At 50.2% G+C, this 27,645-nt stretch overlaps 1 protein-coding gene across 2 annotated transcripts; it reads left to right on the top strand.

The window, feature by feature from the left end:
* Nucleotides 1-7,414: 7,414 nt before the first annotated feature.
* On the top strand, nucleotides 7,415-27,637 carry LOC116947093 (DBH-like monooxygenase protein 1). Of its 2 annotated transcripts, XM_076070576.1 has the most exons (14): nucleotides 7,415-12,784; nucleotides 13,109-13,252; nucleotides 13,504-13,683; nucleotides 14,582-14,665; nucleotides 16,390-16,572; nucleotides 17,623-17,725; nucleotides 18,053-18,288; nucleotides 19,239-19,324; nucleotides 19,757-19,853; nucleotides 21,098-21,157; nucleotides 22,683-22,813; nucleotides 24,746-24,896; nucleotides 25,348-25,505; nucleotides 27,533-27,637. In XM_076070576.1, the coding sequence occupies exons 1-14, from the start codon at nucleotides 12,488-12,490 to the stop codon at nucleotides 27,630-27,632; spliced, it is 2,010 nt and encodes a 669-aa protein (XP_075926691.1). In that variant the 5' UTR covers nucleotides 7,415-12,487; the 3' UTR covers nucleotides 27,633-27,637. The 2 variants fall into 2 exon arrangements, with proteins under 2 accessions (XP_075926691.1, XP_075926693.1); XM_076070578.1 differs by having other exon boundaries at nucleotides 25,348-27,637.
* Nucleotides 27,638-27,645: the final 8 nt, after the last annotated feature.

The following is a 27,645-nucleotide window of genomic DNA, read 5'->3' on the forward strand; positions in this document are numbered from 1 at the left end:
TTTGCCTAGTTGTTTGTGTTTCTCCCTTGTGATGGGACTTTGTAGAGTGAACGTTGAGATTTATAAAGGCACGGAGTGACCAATAAAGTCTGAATTGGTCTGTAATAAGGTAGGGCCCTGATAAGGGGTTGACAGGTATGAGAATAGGTGAAGCACTGTTACGAAGTGGACAGCGGTTACACAGTAAGGATGAGTAAGCCTGATTCCCTTAGTAGAAACAAAGTGTGCGCAGGTTAAAATAGTTATATGGTGGCCTTTGCAGAGGCAAAATAGGAACAAGTTATACATTAAGCTTGTCAAGTTGGAAATAGTTAATATGGTTCCCTTCCCAAGGGAAAAACATGGATTGTTAAGTAATTTACCATGTCAAAATTGGAAAAGAGTCAATGTTTCTTTTTCTAATCTGATATAGATTTATATTCATCCAAGGCACTTTACAATAATTCTACACTTGTACATTACATGATAGTCGTTAAAACAAAAGTGGCTGTGTAGCTATGGTGACAGTAAGGGGGACAGGTGGCAGTGGGTAAGGAGGGTTTGTGGTAGGGTTTGGGATAAGCCTGGTGGTAGCTGGGGGGCCGGGGCAGGAAGTAGCAGTACCAAGATAGGCAAGGGAGAAGAGACGAGGGTTTTAAGAAAGGGACAGGGGCAGTACAGGGAAAGTTATTGTTTAATGTGCAGTGGGAGTTTGTTCCAGTTAAGGGGGCCAAGAACGCAAAAGGAAAGAAGCATGACTGGGCGCAGGGTGATGGGAGGCACAGAGCGGGACAGTAGGGATTGGGAGCGTAGAGGATGGGATGGGACAGTAGTGAGAGATTTAAGAAGCAAGATATAGTGGGGGAAGACCATGGAGGCATTTGTAGACGAGAGTGAGACATTTAAAAAGACAGCCATAGAAGACAGGGAAAGTAGAGCAGAAGTGTGGAAACTGTGGGGGAGGTTAAAAATGACCCAGGTTGAGGCATTTTTAATCTGTTGTTAGAGAGGAGTGAAGGCATAGGTGGAAAGGTAGATACGATGAAAGTTGCAGCAGTCAAGGTGAGTGAACACGAGGGAGTGAACCAGGAGTTGAGCAACAGATAGTGAGAGGAGGGGATGGATTTTGAGAAAACTGAAAAAGTCAAAGCGGCAAGTGTGGGTAGTGGCAGGGATTCGGTTGGAGAGGGACATACATGGGAGGAAGGTCAAATAGTAACTTCTGACGTGTCTACTGGTTGTCGCGTTGCTTGAATCAATGAGTCTTTTGGAACCGAATTTATCGTGGCCTGTGTAAATTCCATTGCATCAACTACCTACATGGAGACGGCATGGAGGTTCACAATACCAGGTCAAAGTAACAAGTCACATTAAAAAAGACATGTTAAGTGTTTAGATTTACCCAGCTCAAAAGGCACTCAGTGCCTTTATGAAGGTTGCCTAATTACACAAAAAATGTACTTATCTGACTCAATTATCTTGGGATGGCTCACAAACCCGGCCCACTTTGGGTAACACGTTCCAAGCCGCAATTGCGCCCAGGAGCATTTCAGGCGAGCGCAGGCTGACCAAAAGGCGTCCAGGCCTATGTAACTCAAACTAAAGGAAAATGCTTTCTCCCAAAAATGTAACCACTAAAATGTAACCACTAAATAGACCAGTAAAGTTGGTCTAGGGGTGCCCTAACAAATAACAAACCAGTTTAGGCACTGGCATCCCCTAGAGATTATTTATATGAAAACAAAATCTAGAATATTGTAAGGGAGTTCCAGCCAGGTGAGCCTTGAACTTCGTCTTTATCACATCTTCCACATAGGGCGTCGTCACACATTAGGGAATCACTCTGTCCAGGCGCCCTGAACCCCCTTCTAGCCGCGCTTTTATTCTCTTCCCCTACATTTTTGGAACTTTCCATGACTCTCCACCAATCCCATGTATTTTTCTAAATGGTAACCGACTCCTCGTTTTCATTTAGTTTTCCCTGATGACCAATCCGATTTGAATGTTGTCTACCTTCAAGCCTGATTGCGTGTGCCCTAGTACATTGCCCCCCCCCACCCCCCCCCTCCCCGTGACAGATCCACAACAATGAGAGTCCGGCATGCTATTCGAACTCAAGAGCCGTTTAGATCCCTGGCATGCCTACATTTATTTACTTATAGGGTTTTCATTTGGCATCCCTCACAATATTAACAGCCGCACTGTGGCGCAGTGCCTCGGTGCACTCGTCCCAGGGCTGGATGAAGGTTCTTGTCGGCCCGAGGCACTTCTGTTTCATAGGCCTTCAGCATTAACTCTCTACAGTTGGTACTGCTGCCCCATGTTACTACGACTGCTGCTGCCACTCCATTTGTTTCATGCGTACTTCGTCCAGCCGCTGGACAGATGTCGTTACCGCCGATACGTCCATTATTTGGTCTGTGCCCTAATTCGATCGAAGCCCACTGTCTGCCGCAGATAAGCAGATGTAATTTGAAATTATTGAGAAAAAAAGCAAGGCAAGCCTAAAAATAATATCAAAAATGTATTCAACTATTTTTTTTACTATGATTATCATTTCAGATGATGCTGCTTTAAAAGGATGCCGTTCATTTTCATAGATAACAAAAACAAACATGGTGAAAACTTTTTTTCGTTGGCCCTTTAGTTTTCATAGGTCCTAGGCACAGTGTCTAGTGTAGCCTATTGGATAATACGGCCGTGACTCTTTCCCACGGAGGGCTAAGGGGTGAACTCACGACGGCTTCGGGTCCAATGGCGTCCCTTTTGGAGCTGTTACAATAACCTGTCGCACAATAACAACTCGCAGCACGATAGATATTTACAGATTTACAGCTTAACTGCCTGATATACGTTACAACCCTCGTAACAGGTCCTACAAATATTACTGGTAACAAGGTTTTCCACAGGCTCCCCCGATATCTACTCGATGTATTCCTGCCTGGCAACCTGCCTCACAGAGGCTAAGTTGGACCAACAGCTATCACAGGCTTCGTGATAATGCCCTGATACATGTGTAATGACAGGGTGCCATCTGTTGACCAGGAGGGGTAATCACGAGTATGGGTGCGTTATATAATAACCAACTAAAAGGGGGCGTAACTAGGCTAAAGGTTAAAGGCGGGGTCAGTCGGGAAGCTCCGGGAACCTGTTCGAAGGTTCTAGAAGGGGGCATAGCTGGAGGTCGAGCCTGGCCACGCTGGGGAGTATATAAGGGGGACGGGACCAGAGGTTCGGGGCTGTCGTGGGGTCCGGCTCCTGGCTGCCGTCGCTGTCTTCGCCTTCATCTCTTCTTCATTGTCCGGCCGTATGGCCGATCCGCTGTACGGCTCCCATCATCGTCGTTGCTATATTAGTCAGCCAGCTATATAGTAAGACGCCGATGATGGAGATGTGTGGATGGGTCAGCTGTGCGTAGCCCTATGTATATATGTCACTCAGTGATTGTCGTGTCTGCAGGTGTTAGAAATAAATAAGAAGCCCTCTACATATCGTGTCTGGAAGTCGCTCATTACACCTGTACAACAAATTCGAGTAAGCTGTCTCACGAGGATAACTGGAAATGAGAAAAAATATTACAGACTTCCTGATATCTGTTTGATGTCTTACTACATGGAAACCTAACACACGAAAATGAGTGGGAGAAATATTCCAGGCTTTCTGATATCTGTCTATGGTACCACCTGGTAATCTTATCTCCCTGTATTGTTCAGTGTCTGTGTCTCACTGTATCTGAGAGTCTCCCAGTGCCTCTATGTATCTTTAAATGTCTCTCAGTGTCTCCCTGTGTCTCTCATTGTCTCCCAGTGTCTTCCTGTGTCCCTCAGTTTCTTCCAGTCACTCTCTGCGTCGCTCCTGGGGTGTCACTGCAGGCTGATGAAGGTAGAATGTGAGATGACGATGGATGCCTCGAACCAGGCCCAGCATCCACGCAGTCTGGGGAGAAAACTCAGTCCGTATCCACTCACCTGCCCTGTCTCATGTGGTGAAAAATGATATTGCGGCAACTCTGGTGCCTGAATTGGTAAATCGTGTACCGACATACTTGAAAGTGCCCACGGTAACGCCGTATTAGCGGTGACCGAACAGTCACGAGTGAGGGCAATGAATGACTTGGGTGAGTGTGGCGGCATGACACGATCAGTGGCTTTTGAGATAAACGTTTTTACGGGTCAAAGTTTGTCCGCCAATCAGACCACTCTCTACGAGCCTTGCCACTAGTCACCTGATCCAATTGAAGTTCTCTTTCATCGCCCCTTTGTCAATCCACTGCTGGATGAAGGCATCCGAACCCATGATCCAGTGCGGTTTGGTGAATTAAGATTGGTGAATTAAAGCAGGGATACAGTTGCCCCATTTTTCATTGCAAGCACGATGTCTAACAAAGCCGCGAAGTTTACCGTAATAAAGTTCAACACAATACTGCTACCAGATATATGGTAAATAAATCAATTGCTGCCACCCGAACACAGATGCCAATAGCCGGAGTGCTTTGGTCAAACTCAGAAAGGCAGCAACCCTGGGTGGGGAGCATAGGCGTGGTAACATGAGTAGAGTACAACATCTAATTTCCCAGCACTGCCCTCTGCTGCCCACACCGCAGCCACACAGCCTCTCTATAACACGTGTTAATGCGCGGTGGTTGCCAATCCAAGAACTGCCCAGGCTCAAACGAAGCTTAGCTTCTGAGATCTGACTTCATAGAGAGAATGACCATTTTCTAATGCACGCCAATGATGTGTTATATCGGTGGTTTGATGTAAGGTCAATTACCGCTGTAAGCAATCACAAACAGGATCATCATTTTCTTTGGTTCTTTCGGTAAAGTCACGTAGAATGAGAATAAAATAATAAACTAAAATAAGACAATAAAATTCTCACGACGTTTCAGCCACAACACAAGTAGCCTTCATCAGGTGAAAGAACAGAACTGTCGGGACGACAGTGCTCCAATGAGCGTTGTTAAGATTCGTAGCGTCTTTTTAAGCTCGGTGAGAGGCGTGAAACCTCTTGACAAAGAAGTTTAAGTATCAAAGCAGGAGAATTTAGCATTGAAATGGCTGAGGGATTAGCTTGTGACAGAAATAGCTATGTTAAAGTCAGAGTTTACCTATCAACAGAGGCATTTAGTATATGGACGCTAAAGGCCTCCAACTACCCAACTTTCATTCAGTAAACCGATGTGAAAAGAACTAAGTCTATATTACATAATATAATAAATGTACTTAATATATTCTTCAGTAAGCTGGGCTATTAATCACAAAGCAACTTGGTATACAATACACTATATGAGTGTCTTTTAAACTCGGTGAGAGGATTATCATTGCCCATAGGAGTTCCATTTGTGAGCTCAGCACCATATTGTAACGATTATTTACTTTGGGGTGCAAGTGCTGAATGTATATGATTTCTCTAGAGTTGGGATGAATAGTAAATGAAGTCTATGACATTCACCACTTTTCTGTGGTTCACTACTTGGGCCCCATTAAAATGGCGGCCGCGCACACACCCTGCCTCGGGGAAGGCGGGAAACCACGCCCACCGTCACGTGGCTGATGATGTCATCACCAAGCCTCGTCCATCACCTCCCGTCCAGCAGCACATATGGGGACATTACTTTTTTTTCGCAACTAATTCCATGTTATAATTGCTTGAGTCATTGAATGGGCAATCAGCAGAGTAATGGATAATTTAATTATGAGAATCTAACCCAGCTCGAAAGCTCTAACGATATTGCAGCGGTGGTCGTCAATACGTGGATCGCGGTTGAATGGTGGACTGCAACAATCTTTTCTCGTGGATCTCAAGACAAATGAGAACAAACACTGATATAAGCAAACAGCAATTCTCGTTATTGCTAATGGCCAATGAAAATACCCCACTTAGAATTCGTACATTAAAAACGTACATACTTCTACCAATAGATGGCGCTAGTACTGCGTGTACCGCTATCCCTCGCCAACCACTGGGGGATAAGGTACCTGGAAAAGGCCGCGCGATTGGCAAATCCGCGGTTGGTAAAGTAGAGGGAGCCTATGGGAAATAGGGGGTTAGGGGAACCACAACCGCTGTCAGACTCGTCATAGCGTAACTAATTTGCCTGTCTATAAAATACGGTACATTAAACAATAACATTAAACAAATATACGTGACATTGACTTTAAATACCTTTAATATTAACGATGATGACAATGAGATGATGGGGGAAGGGGTGGTTAGAAGGAGGAGGAGCTCAGCCCACTCTCACCCTCTTCCTCCGGGTCACAAACAATTGGACAGGCATATGTGTACGTTATCGGAATCTGAAGAAAAATTAAAATAAAATAACTTCATCGGTACGTTTTCAGGTCGGAAGACATACGGAGGCTCCCACAAGGCCATGCGGGAGGGCGTGGCACAGTTTGCCGCCAGCTATCGTAGAGTGCGGTGGTGTCGCTACAGTTATCTGCGGTGAGTACAATGTCTTTAAAAACAACTGTGGTACTATGCATCTCTAAATAAAATGAACGCCAACTGCTTGCACACTCTCAGATTCGGTGGTGAACGGGACATACTCTTTGGTTCTATTCGGTAAAGTCACGTAGGTAAAAAATAAAACAACAAAAATCACGACGTTTCAGCCACAACACAAGTGGCGTTCATCAGGTGAAGGGACCAGACTGTCTAGAGGACAGCGCTGGAGTGAACACAGCCAAGCTCAGACCGCGACCTTTAAGCTCTGTGAGAGGAAACAGAGCGCCTTGACAAAGGAATTAGCATAAAAATTTGCATTTAATTGGCGGACTTAGCATGATGAACGGTGTAGAGGGGGTGAACATGTGCAGGTCGGCGAGGGAGGGAGGGGAGGGGGGAGTTTACATATTGATGGTATGAAAAAGGAATTTAAGCAGCTGCGAAAGTTTGGGATTGCTGTGCTGTGTTACAGGGTTAAATCCACGTAATTGTTGGTCGTAGCTGTTTGTTGGATCGCGCAGCCCCTTTGAGATTCACCAAATTGGATCACAGTGCTTGGTGTATTGGCCACCACTGCTCTAGTGGCTGTGTATAATTCTAGATTTGAAGCTTTGGTGACTGCAAGAGTTCATACTCTTTGGTTTTATTCGGTAAAGTCACGTAGGTAAAAAAACAAATTAAAATAAAATAAAACAATTAAAACACGACGTTTCGGCCAGAACACAAGTGGCCTTCTTCAGGTGAAGGAACAGAACTGTCGGGACGACAGCACTTCAATGAACGCTGCTAAGATTCACTGCGTCTTTTAAGCTCGGTGGGAGGAGCAGAGCGCCTTGACAAAGGAGTTTACATATCAAACATTAAACTAATTTTCAATGGTACAGTATATTTTTTCAAGTAGTGGTATCCCAAACTTTCGCAGCTGCTTAAATTCCCTTTTCACACCATCAATATATAAACCCCCCCTCCCCTCCCCCCCTCGCCGACCTGCACATGTTCACCCCCTCTACACCGTTCATCATGCTAAGTCCGCCAATTAAATGCTAATTTTTATGCTAATTCCTTTGTCAAGGCGCTCTGTTTCCTCTCACACAGCTGAAAGGTCGCGGTCTGAGCTTGGCTGTGTTCACTCCAGCGCTGTCCTCTAGACAGTCTGGTCCCTTCACCTGATGAAGGCCACTTGTGTTGTGGCCGAAACGTCGTGATTTTTGTTGTTTAATTTTTTACCTACGTGACTTTACCGAATAGAACCAAAGAGTGTGGATCCTTGCAGTTACGAAAGCTTTAAATCTAGAAGTGAACGGGACACTCACCCTACGACTTGCAGACGTCTCAGAAGGGGCATGGGGTGAATGTGAATGCGGTTGCGATGCGACGCTGTCTGTGCGCTGCGAGATGTACAGCACAGTACAACAAAAGAGACGGACAGCTGATCAAGCTATGACACAGCGGCACGGGTGGCCACGGGTGATGTCGTAATGCGGACCCCATGCTTACAAGGGAATCCTCAATTTTCTAGGCCGCGGTTGGTACATTTCGCATACAAATAATAAACCGTGTCCACGTGAATCCGCGGTTAGTGAGGGATTGCTGTGCTGTGTTACAGGGTTAAATCCACGTAATTTTTGGTCGTAGCTGTTTGTTGGATCGTGCAGCCCCTTTGAGATTCACCAAATTGGATCACAGTGCTTGGTGTATTGGCCACCACTGCTCTAGTGGCTGTGCATAATTCTAGATTTGAAGCTTTAGTGACTGCAAGAGTTCATACTCTTTGGTTTTATTCGGCAAAGTGACGTAGGTAAAAAAACAAATTAAAATAAAATAAAAGAAACAATTAAAACACGACGTTTCTGCCACAACACAAGTGGCCTTCTTCAGGTGAAGGAACAGAACTGTCGGGACGACAGCACTTCAATGAACGCTGCTAAGATTCGCAGCGTCTTTTAAGCTCGGTGGGAGGAGCTGAGCGCCTTGACAAAGGAGTTTACATATCAAACAGGAGAATTTAGCATTGAAATAGCTGTGTATACTCTACAGACCCAGAGATATGTCTTAACATCGGGAATATCGGCGACACTTTTTGAAAAAAGTTACGTCAGGCGCCTCTCGTTTTTGGGAATCTTATCGAAATAACATGCCAACCACTTTGCAAGCATTGCTAAATCCAGGATAAGCAATAGATTTTTTGCAACCACATCAACAAGGGCCTCTTGTAAGTGACATCAGTGACTGAGGTGTATATTTTATGTATGTTGAACTTTTTTCACACAGTACATAGCGAACCATGCTAATCGGAGATGCGTGGGAAGGACAACAAAATAAACACAAAAAAGCAGTTCTAAATTAATGGGTTTTCAATCTAGATTTGAAAGTGCAGAGCTCCAGTGGCTTCCTAATATCGGAAGGGAAGAACGTTCCAGATGGCCACAGAAGCGCATCTGAAAGCGCGTGATGCGGTGACCATCTTTGTTCGATGGCGAGCCAAAAGCCGCTGTTGCAAGGATGACCGGAGTTCGCCTGATGGTTTATGCTCCTTGACGAGATCAGCGAGGTATTGAGGTTCATTTGTGGCAAGCACTTTGTGTAATGAGTATGACCTTATGTATTCACTTGGCAAATGGAAGGCAATGCAGCTCGGTGAGCACTGGACAGACATGGTCGGGTTTTGCAGCACCCCGTCACGTCACGTGCAAGATAATTTTGTACACGCTGCAGCTTGCTAATGTTTTTGGCAGACGTCCCGTAGAGTAGTGAGTTGCATAATCGAGCATTGTCGATACTACGCTACATGCCACCGTGTTGGCTGTCACGACTCAATGTGTCGTACAGCCCTGATATGAAAATTGCAGGACCTGACTATATTTTGCACGCGGTGATCAAACGACAATATTCCTGTCGAGTATGGTGCCGAGGCTTTTTAGATGAGTCGAAAACTGAATCCTGGAGTCTCAGACCACCAGCGTATGAATGTGCTGTTGGCTGCCAAAGGTGTTTGAAAATCCGTATGCCCTCACCTGCCCTGTGTCATGTAAACAATATATTGTGGCAACTCTAGTGCCTGGTTTGGTAAATCGGGGCCCTGCATACTTTAGAGTGCTCATGGGGGCGTTGTATTAGTGGCGGCCGAACAGTCACGAGTGAGGGCAATGAATGACGTGGGTGAGTGTGGCGACGTGACACAATCAGTGCCTTTTGAGATAAACGTTTTTACGGGTCAAAGTTTGTACGCCAATCAGACCACTCTCTACGAGCCTTGCCTCTAGGCACCTGATCCAATTGAAGTTCTCTTTCATAGCCCCTTTGTCAATCCACTGCTGGTTGAAGGCCTCCTAAACCATGATCCAATGTTGTTTGGTGAATTAAAGCAGGGATAGGGTTGCCCCATTTTTCATTGCAAACCAAACGCTGACCTTTTTTATCAGTATGTTTGACAAAGCCGTGAAGTTTACGGAAATAAAGTTCAACACAATACTTGTACCAGATATCGGTACAAATCAAATGCTGCCACCCTGAACACAGATGCCAATAGCCAGAGTGCTTGGGTCAAACTCAGACAGGCAGCAACCCTAGGTGGGGAGCATAGGCGTGGTAACATGAGTAGAGTACAACATCTAATTTCCCAGCACTGTCCCTCTGCTGTCCACACCGCAGCCCCACAGCCTCTGTATAACACGTGTTCATGCACGGTGGTTGCCAATCCAAGAACTGTCCAGGCTCAAACCACACTTAGCTTCAGAGATCTGACATCATGGAGAGATCTGCAATTTCCTCATGCACGCCAAGGATGCATTACATCATCAGTGGGTGATGTAAGGTCAATTGCTACTGGAAGCTTCAAAGCGAACGAGGAACAATTGTCCTCTCTATTGCCTGAATGGAGACCAGGGTTCTTCATTGCAAGGCCACCGTAGGCCACTGACGGCCCCTGGTGGCCTTGAGTGCGGCCCCTGACGTGTGTTCCCCTGACAATACACAAAGAGTGACAACACCACCCATCATCGTGCTGCTGTCAAACCCAACAATGATTTCAAATCAGTGCCAGATTAAGCTAGTGCGGGGCCTGTAACATATATTATAAAGGGGCCATAAAAATAAATAAATATTAAAACACTTTTTTTTACGTGCCTCGTAAATTGTATTTTTCCATTGGCTATACTGCCAGATAATACGACAAATCGCTAAACTTAAACACCCAGTCGTTCATAAAAGTTGAAGGTGGTATAGTACTATAGTAATAGAGCAAGTGCAGAATCACTGAACCGGATTTAGCGCGGGGCCCTTGAAAGTGCGGGGCCCGTAGCTACTTATGTAGCTACTTTTGCTACTGGGATAATCCGGAACTGTTTCAAATGTGTGGCGGTCCTCACACTGATAATGTCTCATCGGCGAAATTACCAGCACCCCCCCACCTCTGAAAATTGTCGATTACAATTGGTGTAGACAATGAAGCAAAGTCAACGGAAAGTCTCCCTTTGTTTTGTTTCAGTTATTAGCCACGTGCCCACTGAGCCACGTGGCCGATTATATTGTACAAAATGGCGGCAGGGTGGCACAGTGGGTGGGCACAATGGCTTCTTCACTCTTGCGTTGGTGGTCACCTTAACCTACACAATGTCCGCACAGTAACAATGTTCGCAGCTTGGTGGTTGATTCAAGCTGACGCTGGTAGGCAGCCCGCAATGATTAAACACCTCCTTCATTTGGCACATTACCATGTTCATACTCGTAAGTTGATTTTCATTTTTCAAATTCAGCTTTCCCCAAGCACTGCAACCTGCTCTCGTCTGCCTCGTCATTGCATGATTTGGTTACCGCTTCGACAAGTGCCTTGGGTGTGTATGCACTCTGGTGTTTTTGTTTTTTTCAGTTGGGGTCTCCTGCAACAGATGTCCCCCATTTGTTTCGAGACCTTGTTGTGGATCGACAAAGACATGGAGGGCCGTGCACGTACACCTAGGTGTTTGTGCGTGAAGGTCTTCCACTACCACAACCGCCTCTACAGGACTATAAACAGTCCTAGACACTTGCACGTGGTATGACGAGGCTTTGTTTACGGTGAGCCCTTTATCGCCCCCGACCTCTGATAGGGGCAAGGCAGCGATGACGGATCCATGAAGCCCACGTGAACTTTGGTCGCGTGGTGCGAGTGATGTCGATCCGACCTGTCACGGCACTGGTAGATGGCGGAATTCACTCGTGGACCTTTTCGGAGTCTTGGACTTGAGGTTGAGCCACCGCTATCAGGTTGGTCATCTCCAGAAAGTTGCGACATTTACTCCCCTGACCAGTACATCATATCTGTCGAGCGGCTATTTAACAGCGCGAAGAGTGGGGACCAGGATAAGACCTGCAGCAGATTCGCTCCCAGCCGCACTGAACAACCGAGCGAAGTTATACCTTCCACCAATTGTGGTAAATGTAATTAATTGACAACTCAGCTCAGCGCTCACACGCGAGTTATCGATCCAGTACAGAACAACAACTCTTAGAATATCCAATTCGTAACAAGAAGTAACTGGTGGTTAGCGCACCGTGCTAAGAAACCGTTGTTCACCGCATCCGCATATTACAATTTTTTTCCCATCGACAGGTCGTGTGTGGTGGGGTAAAGTGTGGGCACTCACAACCCCATTCCAAGACGTCTGAGCAGCGTAGTTGAGGTTCTCTAGATCTTCCTCCGGCGAGGGCGACCTAAATATTCAAACACAAATTTTTAACTTGCATAGTAAAGTAATTGTATTTTTTCATTTGCTATACAGCCAGATAATACTACAAAGCGCTAACCTGAAACACCCAGTCGTTCATAAAAGTTGAAGGCAGTATAGTACTATAGTAATAGAGCAAGTGCAGAATCACTGAACCTGAATCGATAGTTTTAAAGCATTTAGCGCGAAGCCCTTGAAAGTGCGGGTCCCATAGCTACTACTTATGTAGTTACTTTTGCTACTTGGATAATCCGGCACTTGGGCGACTCCACCTGCAGTTGCAGGGCTGCGCCTCTACCCTATACGCACGCGGGTGGCGTCGATCCCGCTCGGTTGCTCTTGACGCCGCGATGCCGACGAAGATGCCGCTGACGACGGCGATGTTGGTGGCGGCGATGTTGGTGGCGGCTCCTGCTGCTATTGCCGCCTCGGGGTCTCTGGACGTCGAGGGAGAGCTGCCACTCAGCGCCCAGGCCAGCGAGGGAGACCTGCAGCTGTCGTGGGGCTTTGACGCCGACCGCATCGTCATGGAGGTCCGGGTTCGCACCCTCGGCTGGGTGGCCGTGGGCTTCAGCCCCACGGGGAGCATGGCGGGCTCGGACGTGGCGCTGGGATGGGTGGACGGCACGGGGGCTGCCCACTTCATGGTGAGGGCACTTGGTAGACAGCTGTTCAACGGCCATATCAGTTCAACGCCCGCGGGCTTTCGCGACCTATATCGCCCCTAGCAAAGGTTTACTTGCGAATTGGCTGTGTCGGGTGGTGGCGGGTTTAGCGACACACATTGACATTTACGTGATCTGACTCGTCTGCCAGAGGAGGCCTGCACTGCAGTTGATGTGTTTAAGCTCTGCCCCTACCGAGTAAACTGATATTTGTGTTAAATAAATACAAATTTAAGATTTTGATTCTGAAGTGTCTCCTTCCGCCTCCTCCTTCTGACCCCCCCTCCACCTCTCCCTGTGTGACAGGACGGCCACGTGATTGACCGCGAGGTGCTGCGCGATGGAAGCCAGGACTACTCGGCCGTGTGGCTCCGGGAGAACGGCACGCACACACACATGCGGCTGCAGCGGCCCCTCAGGACGTGCGACTCGCACGACATGGAGCTCAACGTGAGCGACTCGCCCCGTTCATTCGCTCGTTCGTCGCTTATTCCTTTACCCATTTGTTCATTCGTGAGTCCACACGTTCGCGCCAGAATGTGCTCTTTCATTCGTCTGCTCGTTATTTCAGGCTGCGCGTTCATTTGTTCCTGCGTTCACGCGTGTCATTCACTCGTTCACCCGTTAATTCACGCATTCACTCATTCATTCATTTAATGCGGTCACTTATTCATTCGTTGACTGTCACACCCCCCGGACAGGAGGACACGATCCGCGTGGTCTGGGCCTACGGAGCGAAGGACCCGGCGAGCGAGGCCGACATTCCGTACCACGGCCCGACCACTCGGGGCTCCATGAGCGTCCAGCTGCTGGGGCACGGACCGCCGTCCGAGCAGCCGCTCCCCTCCAACCACGCCCACTTCGACGTCAATTACGACAAGGTGACCTCCGCTAGCCGGCCCCGGGGGGCGATGCGAACGGAGCAAGGGCCCGGGCGGCGGTGGCTGAAGCCGCACGTGGCCGCTGGCAATGCAGCACTGCGGAGACAGCGAGGGTTGGTCGGATCGTGCAGAGGTCGAGTGAGGTGCCATACCCTGTTCTTGAGAAGTCGGTACAGCGCAAAATGCGGACTCCACCTTGTTATGTCTGCATGGGATAGAGCGTTTCCCCCTCGCGTCGCGTGGGTTTTCTCCAGGTGCTCCGGTTTCCTCCCACATGTATACCGCTCGTTAAGTGGCCGATAACGCCTTAATATTTCGAGGACCGCGGAGCTTGGGCAATTATTGACGCCGGGTAACCGCGTGGCTGCTGCCTTCCCGCTCGTCTGTGGTTCCTCTTCGCGCCTCCGAGTCGTTCTTTCTCTACTGCGAGGGCGAGCGAGCGAACGCTGTCAGAAGTTGAACTTGTTATTAGACGAAAATATTAGCGCCCCAACTAAGTCATGGGGGCCGGCATTATGAAAGAACTGCAGCCCACCCGGGGCACTGCCTGCTTTACGTGGCGAAGAAGCATGGCAGCCCTGTGGGCCTGAATTTCAGGGCGGCACATTTGACTGTTTTAGTAAAAGACTGGCGGAACGTGTGGGGTCGAGGATGGGAGTCTAGAAACACTGACCCCTACGGTGACCTTTACGTACGGCCAGAGAGCAACCGCGCCTCCATTTCAAGAGAGGACGGCGGTTAAGCGAGCACCGTCACGCTGCGTTGGACCGTGTCGGGCCGCCTGTGGAGATTCCAGCATGCGGCGGTCACTCGGCTTCAAAGTACAAAAGCTCCACCGCCTCGCGTAACTCTGCCCCTGACCGACCCCCTCATTTTGTGTGCGACGATTAATCCCCAGTTCGAGATCCCAGCGCAGTCGACCTTTTACCAGTGTGAGATCTTCCCGGTGCCGAAACTCGACCGCAAGCATCACCTGATCAAGGTGAGACGCGGGGCCACGCGGGGCTTGTCATGCGCACGGGCGCGGCGGCAGACACGGCCGCACCGGTGCGGTCCAATAGGTGTCACCTGCCCGGGGTGTGTGCGTGTGTGACCCCGGGCAGGTGCGGAATATCGGTGTCTCTGCGTTCGGTCGGCAGGAATTGATTTGAACCGAGATCTGGCACCGGTATTGTTCAAAAAAACCGCACCGGCTTGAGTCCTCGTGCTCACTCGGAGACACGTCCGGGTTCAGTCTACAGCGGAGAAGGTGGCAACCCAAAGGCACCTCCAAACACGCAACGTGTACTCAAGGGGGAGCGGCGACGCAGTGGTTAGCGCACAGCACTGGGAGCTCAGCGACTGAGGTTTGATTTTGATTCCCATTCATGGCTAACATCAGTGACAAATAGCTGAAATGGTCGTGGGCCTCTCCTAGGTAGACACAGCCTTAAATGAGTACTCAGGTGCGGTGTGTAAACATCACCACTGGGGAGACAAAGGCGGTCGGACGTGGTGCTAGCCACACCACCCCCTCGTGCGCCGTGGTGGCAAGATGTTAACTACCTCGCCCGGTATACAGGAGTTTGTGGGTTCAATCCCAACCCTGACGCCTGTATATTTGGAGTTTGCATGTTCTCCCTGTGGGCACGTTTATTTTTCTCAGGATCATCCGGTTTTTCCCTCCACATTTTGAAACGTGCGTTTAGCGTATTTGGCTGCTGTAAATCTCCACGTGATAAGCCACTTCGTTGGAATATCATTTGTCATCGCCAGGACGCTTCTGAAAAAGAGCTGTTGTATCGCTCAGCGGGTCCTACCTGGTAACATAAAAGTCGTTTTAGTAGGCAAGGCAGCACTTCACATATCTGTCAACCCCTTACCAGTACCTCCCTTATTACAAACAAATTCAGACCTTATTGGTCACCCCGTGCCCTTATAAATGTCAACGTTCATCCTACAAAGTCCTATTACAAGGAAGAAACACAAAGTGACGAAACATTTTTTTTTGCCCGTATTGAAACGACTGTGCGCCTTGTGGACGTGAAAACTCAATTTCCCTGTACAAGAATACGGGGTAAACCGTACGGGTTGACAGCTGTGAGCTCACCGCGTGTGGCTGCTGCCTCGCCCGCTCGCCCCTGGTTCCTCCTCGCGTCTCGTGCATCGCCCTTCGCCCTCTGCGAGAGCGAGGGACGAACGCCGTGGCGGTGGCGGCAGCGCGTGACAATTTCAATTAATTGTAAATCTTCAAAGTACCCCGGAAAGCGAGAAAAAGGGTAAAACCCCATTCTTATTTTTCATCATTTTGAATACTGGCAAAAAAGGTATCCCATAGATATAACTGCTCGCCCCGAGCTATACGTGTCTCTGATACTTGCATTGTCTTGGTGCTGTTCGCCTTTTAGCGTTCTCTGGTCTGACACTTGTACAGAGACAAGGCCATGAAGAAGGCAGGCTCTGGTGTAGGCCAATCTCGTTTCAAAGGCAATGCCATCTATTATCAGAGCATGTTTGTTGGCATGTTTTGCCACATGTACGTGTTTGGTTACTGCAGCCTTGATGCCTTGCAAAAAGGCATCAATTTGGTGTTTGAACATCTTAACACAGCTCCTGTTTCATTGACAGAAAAGGGTTTAAACCCCACTTCTTATTCTTTCACCGAGACGGCTCTGCTCGTCGGGGTGTGTGTGTGTGGGCGATCTTCGGTCCGTGTCTCCGTGCCAGGTGGTGCCGCGGCTGCAGGCCAACAACGAGGCCTTTGTGCACCACATCCTGCTGTACACGTGTTCGGCGAGCGTGAACGCGTCCCACGTTGGAGCCAGCCACGAGTGCAACCACCCCAACATGCCCGACTCCTTCACCCACTGCTTCGGCGGCATCATGGCCGGCTGGGCCGTGGGCGGCGGCGTGAGTGGGCCTTCGATTGCTCAGCTCATGCATGATATTTTCTCCTTTTTTATCGATCGCGGTAACAAAAAACTTATAATTGGTGGGCGGAGGTAAAGGTGGGCGCCCTGCTAGTGCTGGCCCCACGCAACTGCTGGCGGAAGAACCTCTGCCAGAGGGAGCGCTGCAGAAGCGCCACTGAAGTAGTAACCGCGGAAGTTGCCGTCAGCCGGTAACTTGTGTGCATGCACGTATGTACTTTGAACTTATTTCGCGCCGTACGTAGCCAACCAACTACCCATTGCTTTGGGCGAATGCCTCCCCCGCCGTATCCTATCCATTATTTTCCCGAATTGCTCCTGTCCAGCGGTTGGCCTCCACTCTGTGATGTCATCTCACCGCCGTCTCTTCCGCCCTCCTCTTGCCTTCTCTCTGCCTCCACTCCGCAGTTAAGTTTGCCCTTTTTCTCTCGGAGTAAACCTTCGCTTCTCCGGCAGATGGGAAACGACCCATCGAGATGATACGAGCGATGATTATATTCGCAAACGGATGAGGTAGGTCAAGGTCATCATCATCACGATCCATGGGCGGTGTCCACTGCACATTTCCTCATATGTTTCCACTTTCATCTCTGTCTTGTGCCAGTATGGCTCGAGTCGTCATCAAGCCATTCTCCCCGTTAGGTCTTTCTCCATTTCCGGTTCTTTCCTTTTTTCCGAACAGCACGCTTTTGATTTTCTTGTTGTTGTTGTCCATCATATGGAATGTGTCCGAATAGTGTCAGTTTCCGTCTCAGGTAAAGGCACAACCATAAAATTGCTTGCTCAAAGCCACTGCTGACAGTAGAGGGCCTTCGCTTCGAAGGGAGAGCTCTAGAGAGCCGTTGCGCAGGGATTTTTGGCCTGAGTGGTTTCGCACGGGGTGACCTCAATCAAAATTTTTTGGCCCGAGTTGTTTCGCACGGGGTGACCTCAATCAAAATTTTTGGCCCGAGTGGTTTCGCACGGGGTGACCTCAATCAACATTTGCGAGTGTGCTCAGCGTCGCGCCGTCACGTGTGTTCCTGCGCAGACGTTCGACTACCCCCCTGAGGCGGGCTTCTCCCTGGGCGCGCAAGGGGACCCCCAGTTCGTGATGCTGGAGACCCACTACGACAACCCAGCCCAGCTAGCAGGTGAGGGGGGCCGAGGGTTAGCGCCAGAAAGGTGAGGGCGGGGGGCTCCCTGTATGCGAGGAATTAAAATGGAACTGGTAGCGGGGGGCCCATGTTAGCAACTGATCAAACAGCGGAGCTTTTAAACTATTACTAAACAATGTTTACCAGGTAAGGCCCACTGAGCTGTGTAGAAGACTTACAGATTTCCCAGAACACCAGACACCAGTTACGTCGACAAGAGGACTGCTCCTGGGCAGAAACCAGGACGGTGTGGCAACCATGGCCCATATCTAACCCATCCCCCCGGCGCTGCACCTGCGTCCCGTGCGCATCAAACAAAACCAGGCGTGGCGGACAGCTCGGGCCTGCGCTTCTACATCACGCCCGAGCTGCGTGCGTACGACTCGGGGATGCTGGAGGTGGGAGTCAACCCGCAGCCCACCCACTTCATCCCCCCCATGACGCCCTCCTTCATGAGCTACGCCGTCTGCCCCACGCTGGGCTTCTCCACTCTGGGTCCGCACGGCGACGCGCTCCGCGGCTCCCTGCCTCGCCCGGCGGGAGTCGAGCCGGGCAGATCGGTGAGCAGCCCCGGCAGGGCCCTGGTTAGGGGCGGGCACGCCATGGTCAGTCAACTAGGGATGAACACATCTCCACGTCGTCACACTGATCACGCAAACTCCGCCCATCCTCGCAGCGGCGGCTTTTGAGTGGCCATCGAACAAAGACGGCCAGCACATAGCACGCTTTCAGGTGCGCTTCTGCGGCCATCTGGAACACTCTTCCTTCCGATATTAGGCAGCCACTGGAGCTATGCACATTTGAATCTAGATTGAAAACTAATTTATTTATAACGGCTTTTTGTGTTGAGTTTGTTGTCCTTCCCCCCGGTTGGCTCGAAGTTCAACAAACATACCATCTCACACGATGTAACAATCCAACCAGCATCTGTATGCATAACGGGGTTTGCTGGCGCAGCGGTTAGCCCACTGTGCTGTGAAACCCGTTGACCTGAGTTTGATTCCTGACGACAGCAGCGAACACCAGTGCCATGTGTATACATGAGCACCGGGGAGACAAAAGTGGCTGGGCATGGTGCTGGCCACTCCACTTGCTTCAGCAGCCTATAAAAGCTATGAGGGTGGTCTTTGTGTGCTTGTGTATGTATGCCTAAATCTGTTTTTACTTTACCAGGTAAGGCCCCACTGAGCTTTGTAGCTTTTTTTTTCAGAAGCGACCTGGCCACAAGTGATAGCCCAACCAATTGGCTTATCACGTGGACATTTAGAACAGCCAAATACTCTAAATGCATGTTTCTAAACGTGGAGGGAAAAACCGGAGAAAAATCCTCACGACCATCGGGAGAGAGACATGCAAACTCTAAATGTACAGGTGTCAGGGTCGGGATCGAACCCACGACCTCCTGCATACCGGGTGAGGGAGTTAACATCTCGCCACCGCGGCACCCTCCGTATTCATGTCTATTTATGGTCATGAGCGTGTCTCTCTGTGTCCATGCGGCCACACGCAGGCTCGGCAGAGCGGAGAGATCCAGGTCTTTGCCACGATCTTGCACGCACACCTGCTGGGAGCGGCGATGCAGGTGCGGCACTTCAGGTGAGTGGGCCTCACGCGTCCCGAACACGCAGCTGCGCGTGAGTGACGAAGTCATAATCGCCACGGGCCAGCCGTCTAGAATTGTGGAGTATTTCACGACAGTGAGTGGCCTGCAGCATGGTGGTTGATCGTGTTCGGATGACACAAAACAGCCAATCTGGTAGACCGATTCATCAACATGGGTGGAGGAGGCAAGACATTGAGTTGGTGGGAACAGTAGCCATGGTTGGTAGAAGCGTTAGACGAGTGACCTCGGATGTCTTATCTCTGCGTGTGTGCAGTAATAATCACAATGAATGGCATTATTTTATCCTGGATAGCCTCAAGACTCAAGATTTCAGGCGGGTTGCTGCCACCCCAACCACAGGCCTGGTAAAAAAGGGAGATCCGCTAACGCCACGCGGTGAATCCGTCGGTTCGCTTCCTTCGCAGGCAAGGCAAGCAGATCGGCCACCTCGGCAGGGACATGGGGTACGACTTCAACTACCAAGAGGCCCGCTATCTGAAGGAGCTCACCGCCGTCCTGCCCGTGAGTGCGATACCACGCAACGGTGGCCTTGGGGTGGGTGAACGGGTCGCGTTCGCTGCCCACGCGATCGAACCCCTCCCCCCCGTTGTAGAGAGTCATCCAGTTGTACGCTTTGCCACTGGAAAGCACGAACGTGGAGCTTCGCGGCCGACCGACCGATTCAACGCGGAAAGGAATTTCATCCGTCCGCAGTAGCAGACGTAGGCGGCCCAATCGGCGACATCGAACAACATCGGAGCTGCGTTAGTGCTGCCCCCTCGCGGGATGGGGGGCAGCACTTTGCCGCCGCTTCTCATTGGGTTCCGAATTGTTCGTCGCATTTAATTGGTGGTCCATCGCTCCGTGCTTGTAGTGCAGGGCTATCGCGGAGGTCTTGTTTCACAGACAGTTGTAGTCTTGCCTGCCAGTAGAGAGCAATATTTGCTACTTATTTTTGTTTAGTTTAACCGGTTTGTAGTGCCACCGTGACGAGATGTTAACTACCTCGCCTGGTATACAAGAGATCGTGAGTTCGATCCCGAACCTGACGCCTGTATATTTGGAGTTTGCATATCTCTCTCCCCAATGTCACGTGGGTTTTTCTCTGGGTGCTCTAGTTCCCCCCCCCCTCGCCCACACATTTAGAGACATGCGTTTTAGAGTATGTGCCAGCTGTACATTTCCACGAGATAAGCCACTTCGTTGGGTTCTCATTTGTGGCCAGGTCGCTTCTGAAAAAGAGTTACGGAGCTCAGTGGGGCCTTACCTAGTTAATTAAAGAATAGTAATTTACTCTGAATTTTTCAAAATTAGAAAATTTGGGAGACATGGCTGCCTACTCTTTTTAATATATAAAGTTACGGGTTCTTTAACGGTCGCATGTGAAGCAGATGGCAAGTATCTCTTTTTTCTACTTAATACATCCTCTCTAGAGCTTGCCCGAGTGGAAGACCCTTCCGCCAGCGGTGGCGTGAGCTAAGAATTTCGGGGCTGCACCTTTACCCACAGCCGCAGAATTAACCAGGGTGACCCACCGGGCTCAAACTGTGAAGCCTTCTGTACGACGAATGGAAGACGTGTGACCTCTTGGCCATGTCATTGTGAGTGCTTGATGATGCATGTGTTGTGCGTGTGTGTGTTGTGCGCGTGTTGCGCGTGTGTTGTGCGATGCGTCTGTGTTGTGAATGTTGGACATCTTTCGCACCATACGTAGCTAACTGTGCTAATCGGAGGTGCGTGTGTGGTGTGCGTGTGTCAATTGGCAGGGTGATGAACTTATAACGGAGTGCACCTACAGAAGCACAAGCCGCTCACACACCACCACGGTGCGTGCTCTCACCACCACCACCACCACGGTCTCCTCTCTGACCACAAGTCTCACCAACAGCAACAACGTCAGGACTAAGAGTAGTATTAACAAATAATACAGCATTTAGTCCATGTCACTGCTGGATAAATGCCTCTGCACGTCAATATTTTATTTTATTTTATCAATTTATTATTTTATTCTCATTCTACGTGACTTTACCGAAAGAACCAAAGAAGATTAATCATTGCAGTCACGAAAGCTTTAAATCGAAATTCATACTTCACCAGTGCTGGTCAGTGCGGGTTGCTGAAGGCGGGCAGCAAAAAGTAAGCGGGCGCTTAGGAGTACATCACAACGACATGATGATGACGACGGGGGTGACCTTAATTTCCCACTGCCTTCCACCACTGCAGTGATGTCCACAATACGGGTGCCCGTGTACGTACGTACGTATGTTTGAGCTTCTTTCGCACAGTACGTAGCCAACCGTGCTAAGCGGCGTGGTTGGCACGCTCAAGGGGGGTGCATAGCTTGAGCAGGGCAGGTTTACGATGGGCTGTGGAAGCCACGTTGGACGACACGCGAGACGAGTCCGGGTGGAATAAGGGTTTTTGGAGGCGAGAGTGCCCTCTGTGTTCCGGCAACTGGATCCTGACCATGTGGACGTTGCTGGCATTTTGAGAACAGGTTGTTGCTCGTCTTTGGGCACTGCGGTGGCTATGAGATGTTAACTACCTCGCCTGGTATACAGGAGGTCGTGGGTACGATCCCGACCCTGAATTTCCATGTCTCCATGGTCGTGTGGATTTATCTCCGGGTCCTCCGGCTTTTCCCTCCACATTTAGAATCAACTTGCGTTTAGAGCCATATAGCTCAGTGGACCTTACCTGGTAAACATTTAATAGTTAAGTTTGGGTGTCTGAGACGGATGCAAGGAATTCAGTGGCAGGACGGGGGTTTGCAGTGCGGGAGTCCAGAAGATAAATGCAGCAGGTGAGCGGCGTGGACGTGACGAGGCAAGAACGGTCGGCACCGGGTGGGGCGTTGCGCTGGCGACGAACGAGGTTGCCGATTGCCGAGACAAGACGCCGGAGTGGCCTCCACGCGTCCGGTAGCTCATTGGCAAAGACCAAAGAGGAGTCGGCGGGAGACTGTCGGGGCCGGTGTCTTGGAGGCCGTGTGTGGTTGAGGTGTCACTCACCACCGGTGTTCGCTGCTGCGGTCAGAAATCAAAACTGGGGTCAGCACAGGGGTTCACAGCACAAGTTACGCTTACTGCTAGCGCCAGCACTCCCCCGTAATGCGTACAGACCGGGTATCGGGTGGATTGTTACATTGTAGGAGATGGTACATGTGGGGTGTACGTTGAACTTATTCCGCACGGTCGTAGTGTAGCCAAACGCGCTAATCGGAGGTGCCGGGGGAAGGACAACAAAGGGGTGGAAAGCGTCGTGGCATCGACAGATTTGGCGATGACGTCTCCCTCTGCGATCGTCTCGGCCCCCTCTCTCTCTCCCTCTCGCGTTGCCTCCTTCCCACAGGGTGGCCTCTCCACGCAGGACGAGATGTGCATCGCCTTCCTCTACTACTACCCACGGGTGAACGTCTCCCGGTGCCTCAGCCTCTACGACATGGCCGCCGTGGCCCCCTCCCTGGGATTCACCGTGACCCCGTGAGACGCCCGTCATGTCCACCGCCACCACCACCACACCGCCACCACCACCACCACCACACAACGCCCCTCTCCGACGCACACCGCCAGTCGGAGAGATATCACGTGAATGATCGACTCGAGCTGGGACGGCGTTTCCGCCGGCTACGTTCGCCGAAGCAAGCGAACGTGAACCTTCACGGCCGATATGATTCAGAATTAAGTTTATTTTGAGTTGGGTCGTCGACAAGTTTAAACTATACCCCCCCTCCCACCGCCCAATGGAAACGTGTACAACAAAAAACGTGTGAAGAACTTCGCTTGCTTCCCAACATACTTGCTCCTCCTTCTCCTCTGGTTTCTGATGAACCAAATCGCTTGGGGCGCAATTTGTCCCACGACGGTGACAGCTCGGTTGGATTGTCTCTGTCGGGTTGGTGGAGGGTTCTCGTTTAGTATTGTTCGTTTTTTTAATTATTGCGACTCATCGCGAGCCCAGCACACAGCACCGGTCGCGGTAATAAAGGGGGGAGAAGAGAAAGACCGCGAGGAAAGACGACGCGAGATCGACGCCCCAGGGGCTTCACGAGGGGGTGGGTGGGGGAACATTCGGGCCTCACCGCCCCACCCGAGTAGGAGTCGCGACGCGAGGACTGAACGCTTCATATGGGGAGGGGAGATAACAGAATGGGGTACAGAGAGGCAGGGACATGGGGTGGAGGGCTATAGTTGAACAGTGGCATCACTCTCCTCGCACGACGATCTAACCCAAAATAAACTATCTTGGAATCAACTGACGATTTCAACAAAAAAATATAAAATGGATGCTGCCATGGAGGGTCGACGGCGAGCCGACCGGACTCGCGATCCAGAGGCCGCCGGTTCCATCGTCCGTGAGCGCGGCACTTGAATCAACGAGGGGGGTGAAAGTTTCTCAAACTCACAGCGTGAACGGGGCTCGCCAGCCGACGCTTCGTCTCGGCTAGTCCCGCCTCTCTCAACGCGACGTCTGACCGAGTGTGGTGGACCCGCGAGCAGGCATCCTGCGTGAGGGGCCTCTCTCCATAACGCCCTCTGGCAGGAGGCCGTTCTCGTCAGCAGTGGTGTGAGCAGGAAAATGCGGGGCATGGCACCTTTTTTTTACCTTTTAGCCGTACAAATAATAATTATCAATTCGCTGCTTTTTTGGCGTTGGCACTGTTTCTCGGGGTGGCAAAGGCTACCGCCTGTTTCACAGCCAAGTGGAGTCTGCCCATAGGAAGTGGCCAATGTCGCTCTGCGGTTCTCGCCAATTAACTAATTTGCGGGTTAATATTTCGGGAGATTAGGAGCATGACGCTGACGCACGTGGCCTGCTTCTTTTTTGAAGAACATCATAGAATCTTTTAACAGCAAACTATGAAGCAGACGGAATGTGGTAGTAGTAGTCGAGTTTTAACGCTTTTAATACAGCCACCACGATATTGACCAGGGCGGCTGTTGGATCCGAACCTCTTCAGCAAAGTGGGAAAGATGCAGCCGCTCGGGCTTGGTGTGGCCACCCCTTCACGTGTGGTTGATTACTGAGAGGCGCCACGGTGGCTAGGATATGTTAACTCCCTCGCCTGGTATACAGGAGGTCGTGGGCGTGATGCCATCCCTGACGCCTGTATGGTTGGAGTTTGCATGTCCCTCTCCGTGGTCGTGGGGATTTTTCTCCGGGTCCTCCGTTTTTCAATGTGCGTTTAGAGTATTTGGCTGCTGCTATAAATCCCCACACGATGACGAGCCACTTCGTTGGGCTATCATTTGTGGTAGCCAGTTCGCTTCTGAGAAAAGGGCTACATAAGTAGCTCAGTGGGCCTTACCTGGTAAAAAATAAATAAATAGTTTTATAGTTTCGATGAGGAGTCACGCCAGCTCTGGTTCACACTGCGTCATCCGTACCCCCCCCGCCCCTCCGCCATGGTGCAGCGAGTTCCCATACACGGTGCTCAGTCCCCCCGAGGCGCAGGGCGTCCCCGTCTTCCTGCTCTACGACCGAGTCAACTGGACCGAATCCACGGTGCGCGGCGCGGAGGCGGCCGCCCGAGACATGGAGCATCTCGCGATCCACGTGGGAGAGGTGAGGCAAGGGAGGTGGAGGGGGGAAAGAAAGAGGAGAAAGGTGATGGAGGGAGCAGCAGCAGCAGCAGGGAGGGACGAAGGAGGTGTCTATCTCGTTCGTGTGAGAGCTGTTGAAGCTGCTCACATGCAGGCCATGGGCAGGGGAAAGGCACGTGATAAGAGTATTGTGGTGTTTGGTAAAACCTGTAACAATTACGCTCTGCAAATGGGCTGTAAATTGAAACAACAAATTCATGGCAAGACAATTCCATGTACAGCCGGGGTACCCTGCCCCCGAATTAGCACCGCTATTTCGAGCACACGCCGTGAATTCGGCAAAACGACTGAGTGACTGACCGAACAGCCACCGTGTCTCGGCTCGCTCGTACGTCCTCATCAAAACACACGCACCGCCCCCCCACCAACCCCCTCTCTCGCTCTCTCTCAACCCTCTCCCACAAACCCTACAGCACAGCTCCAGTGCCTTTCTGGCACAGCACGTTCCCAAGATCCCCAAGGATCCCGAAGCACCGCCCTGCGTCCCGAGGGAGCCGCCACCAAACGCAGGGGCCCGGCCGTCACGTGTGCCGGCTCTTCTGGCTGTGCCACTCGCCCTCGTGGCGTTCACGTGAGCGCCGCCAACCAGTTCGGACGTCACTCATGCTCGCAATTTGCCGGGAATCGAACCCAGGCTTCTGAGTTTTGCAGAGCAGCATGCGGACCGTTACACCGACACTCCACCCACGCACACACACACACACGTGCGATGACAAAGAAGCCCCGTGCGGCCCATGCTGACGCGTGGGGCAGTAAGTGCTATATCATGGGACCTTTTTGGCAATTGAGTTTTTCAGCAAAACCATGAGAATTGTTGAAAAGCGAGTGAAATATCTACGGGACTTTTGTTGCCAGTATGAAAGTATGAAAAACAGGAATAGGTTTTACGCTTTTCTGGCAATAAAAAGCAGTTGTGTTAAGATGTTCAAACACCAAATATATACCTTTTGCCAGGAATCCAGTTTGCATTAACCACAGGTACTTGTGACAAACATGCAAACAAACATGCTCTGATAATATGATCCTCATGGCGGTTACCCCGGGGTAACAAATAATACAAAATGGCCGAGGCAATTAAATATTTTCTTTCTAGGACACTATTTTTTTTCAAGGGGTGTACTTTAACTCCGCGACTGGCATACCAATCAATCCGAAAATCAGTGCTACTCCGCGATGTCGAAACGCCAAACCATAGCATAAAAAATCCGTTATCGCATCACGGATATTACGTGAGAGCCGGGGTACTATGGTAACCCGGGTTACCGCCATAAGGTTCATAGATGGCATTGTCTTTGAAACTGATTGGCCTACACCAGAGACAGGCTTCTTTATGGCCTAGTACCATCAGTGTCAGATCAGAGAACGCCAAAAGGCGAACAGCACAAATACAATGCAAGTATCAGACCAATTATAGCTCAGGTTGAGCAGCTGTACGATGGGATACCTTTATTTGCCAGGTATTTATTTGGTGTTTGAACGTCTTAATGCCTGTTTTATTGCAAGAAAGGGTTAATCCTATTCTTATTTTTCATACTGTAGCAAGTGCTGTTAGTGAGCCCCTATTAAGACCCGAACGGCAGAACGAGGGCTGTCGTCATCCTCCCATTGTTGATGCTTTACACACCGCACCTGGTACTCAATCAAGGAAAGCCACAGTGCTGGTTCAGCTCTTCAGCACTGACGTTGGCCAAGGGTGGGAACCAAATTCAAGTCACTCGGTCCGTAGTGTCGTGTGTGAAATACCACGCCACCAATACCAATACCCGCCATTCGCCACTAAGTGATGACGACGTCACCACGGCGTCTGTGCCAGGCCAGGTGCACTTTGAGGCCATGTTAAGTGTCGAAGGCTCGCTGACAGGAGGTCAGAGACAGACCCCAGGTGCCATGGGTTGACTGACTGAGATGACTGGCAGATGCGCCACCAGCTTGTACCCCTTACTGTGCGAACTTGCTGTATTTTAGCCACCTGGTGCTTCGCTTGTTGCGAGCGGCTCTACTGCACTCCGTTGTTGCTGGAGGGCGACTCTCTCCAATTGACCAGTAGCGTCCTTCACGAGCCTTCTCCATAGAGGCCGATCTTGAGACCGCTGGTGCTTTGCCTCCACCCTCCCACATACACACTTGTGGATAGAGAGGTCCAGTGAGGCAAATACCAGAATAGTTGTTTGTGATTTCTCCTTCCACACTTTCGCTTAGCCCAGTACCAAGACTTAAAAAAATCTGTTTGACACGCGACAAAAAACCGCACTCTTCGCTGGGCACACAGACGCCGTGCCCCTCGCGTGGACAAAATATTTTACACTGAAGTGACCTCAGCCAAAGTTCCATAGCATCTTCCGGGGCCGATTCTTCGACACAGGGTGACGCACCGCTCGCTTGCAGAGTTCCTGACTGAAAATGTTCCGTCTCGTGACATGACGATTGAAAGATAAAGGGATGATTTTAAATCGCTCTTCTTTTTACTTAATTGCACTGAAGTCTAATAATGACAATAAAAAAACCCGTTGATTTTCATTTGACGTGCGGTGAAAATGTTTCACTGGTCGTTAAAAGCAGTGTGGCTATGGAGTTGCCATCTGTCCTGGTTTTCCCCAGATATTGTGAGATAGACTTCTTCCCAAGACCTGGTCTTCTTCGCTACCTCAGAGGTGGCAACTCTCGGTGTGGCTTGGGTGTGAATAAAGCAACTGATTAAAGCGACCTTCGCA

The sequence above is a fragment of the Petromyzon marinus genome, chromosome 29 (assembly GCF_048934315.1).
Source record: "Petromyzon marinus isolate PM22_M1 ecotype Great Lakes invasive population chromosome 29, UKy_Petmar_22M1.pri1.0, whole genome shotgun sequence".
Taxonomy (NCBI): domain Eukaryota; kingdom Metazoa; phylum Chordata; class Hyperoartia; order Petromyzontiformes; family Petromyzontidae; genus Petromyzon; species Petromyzon marinus.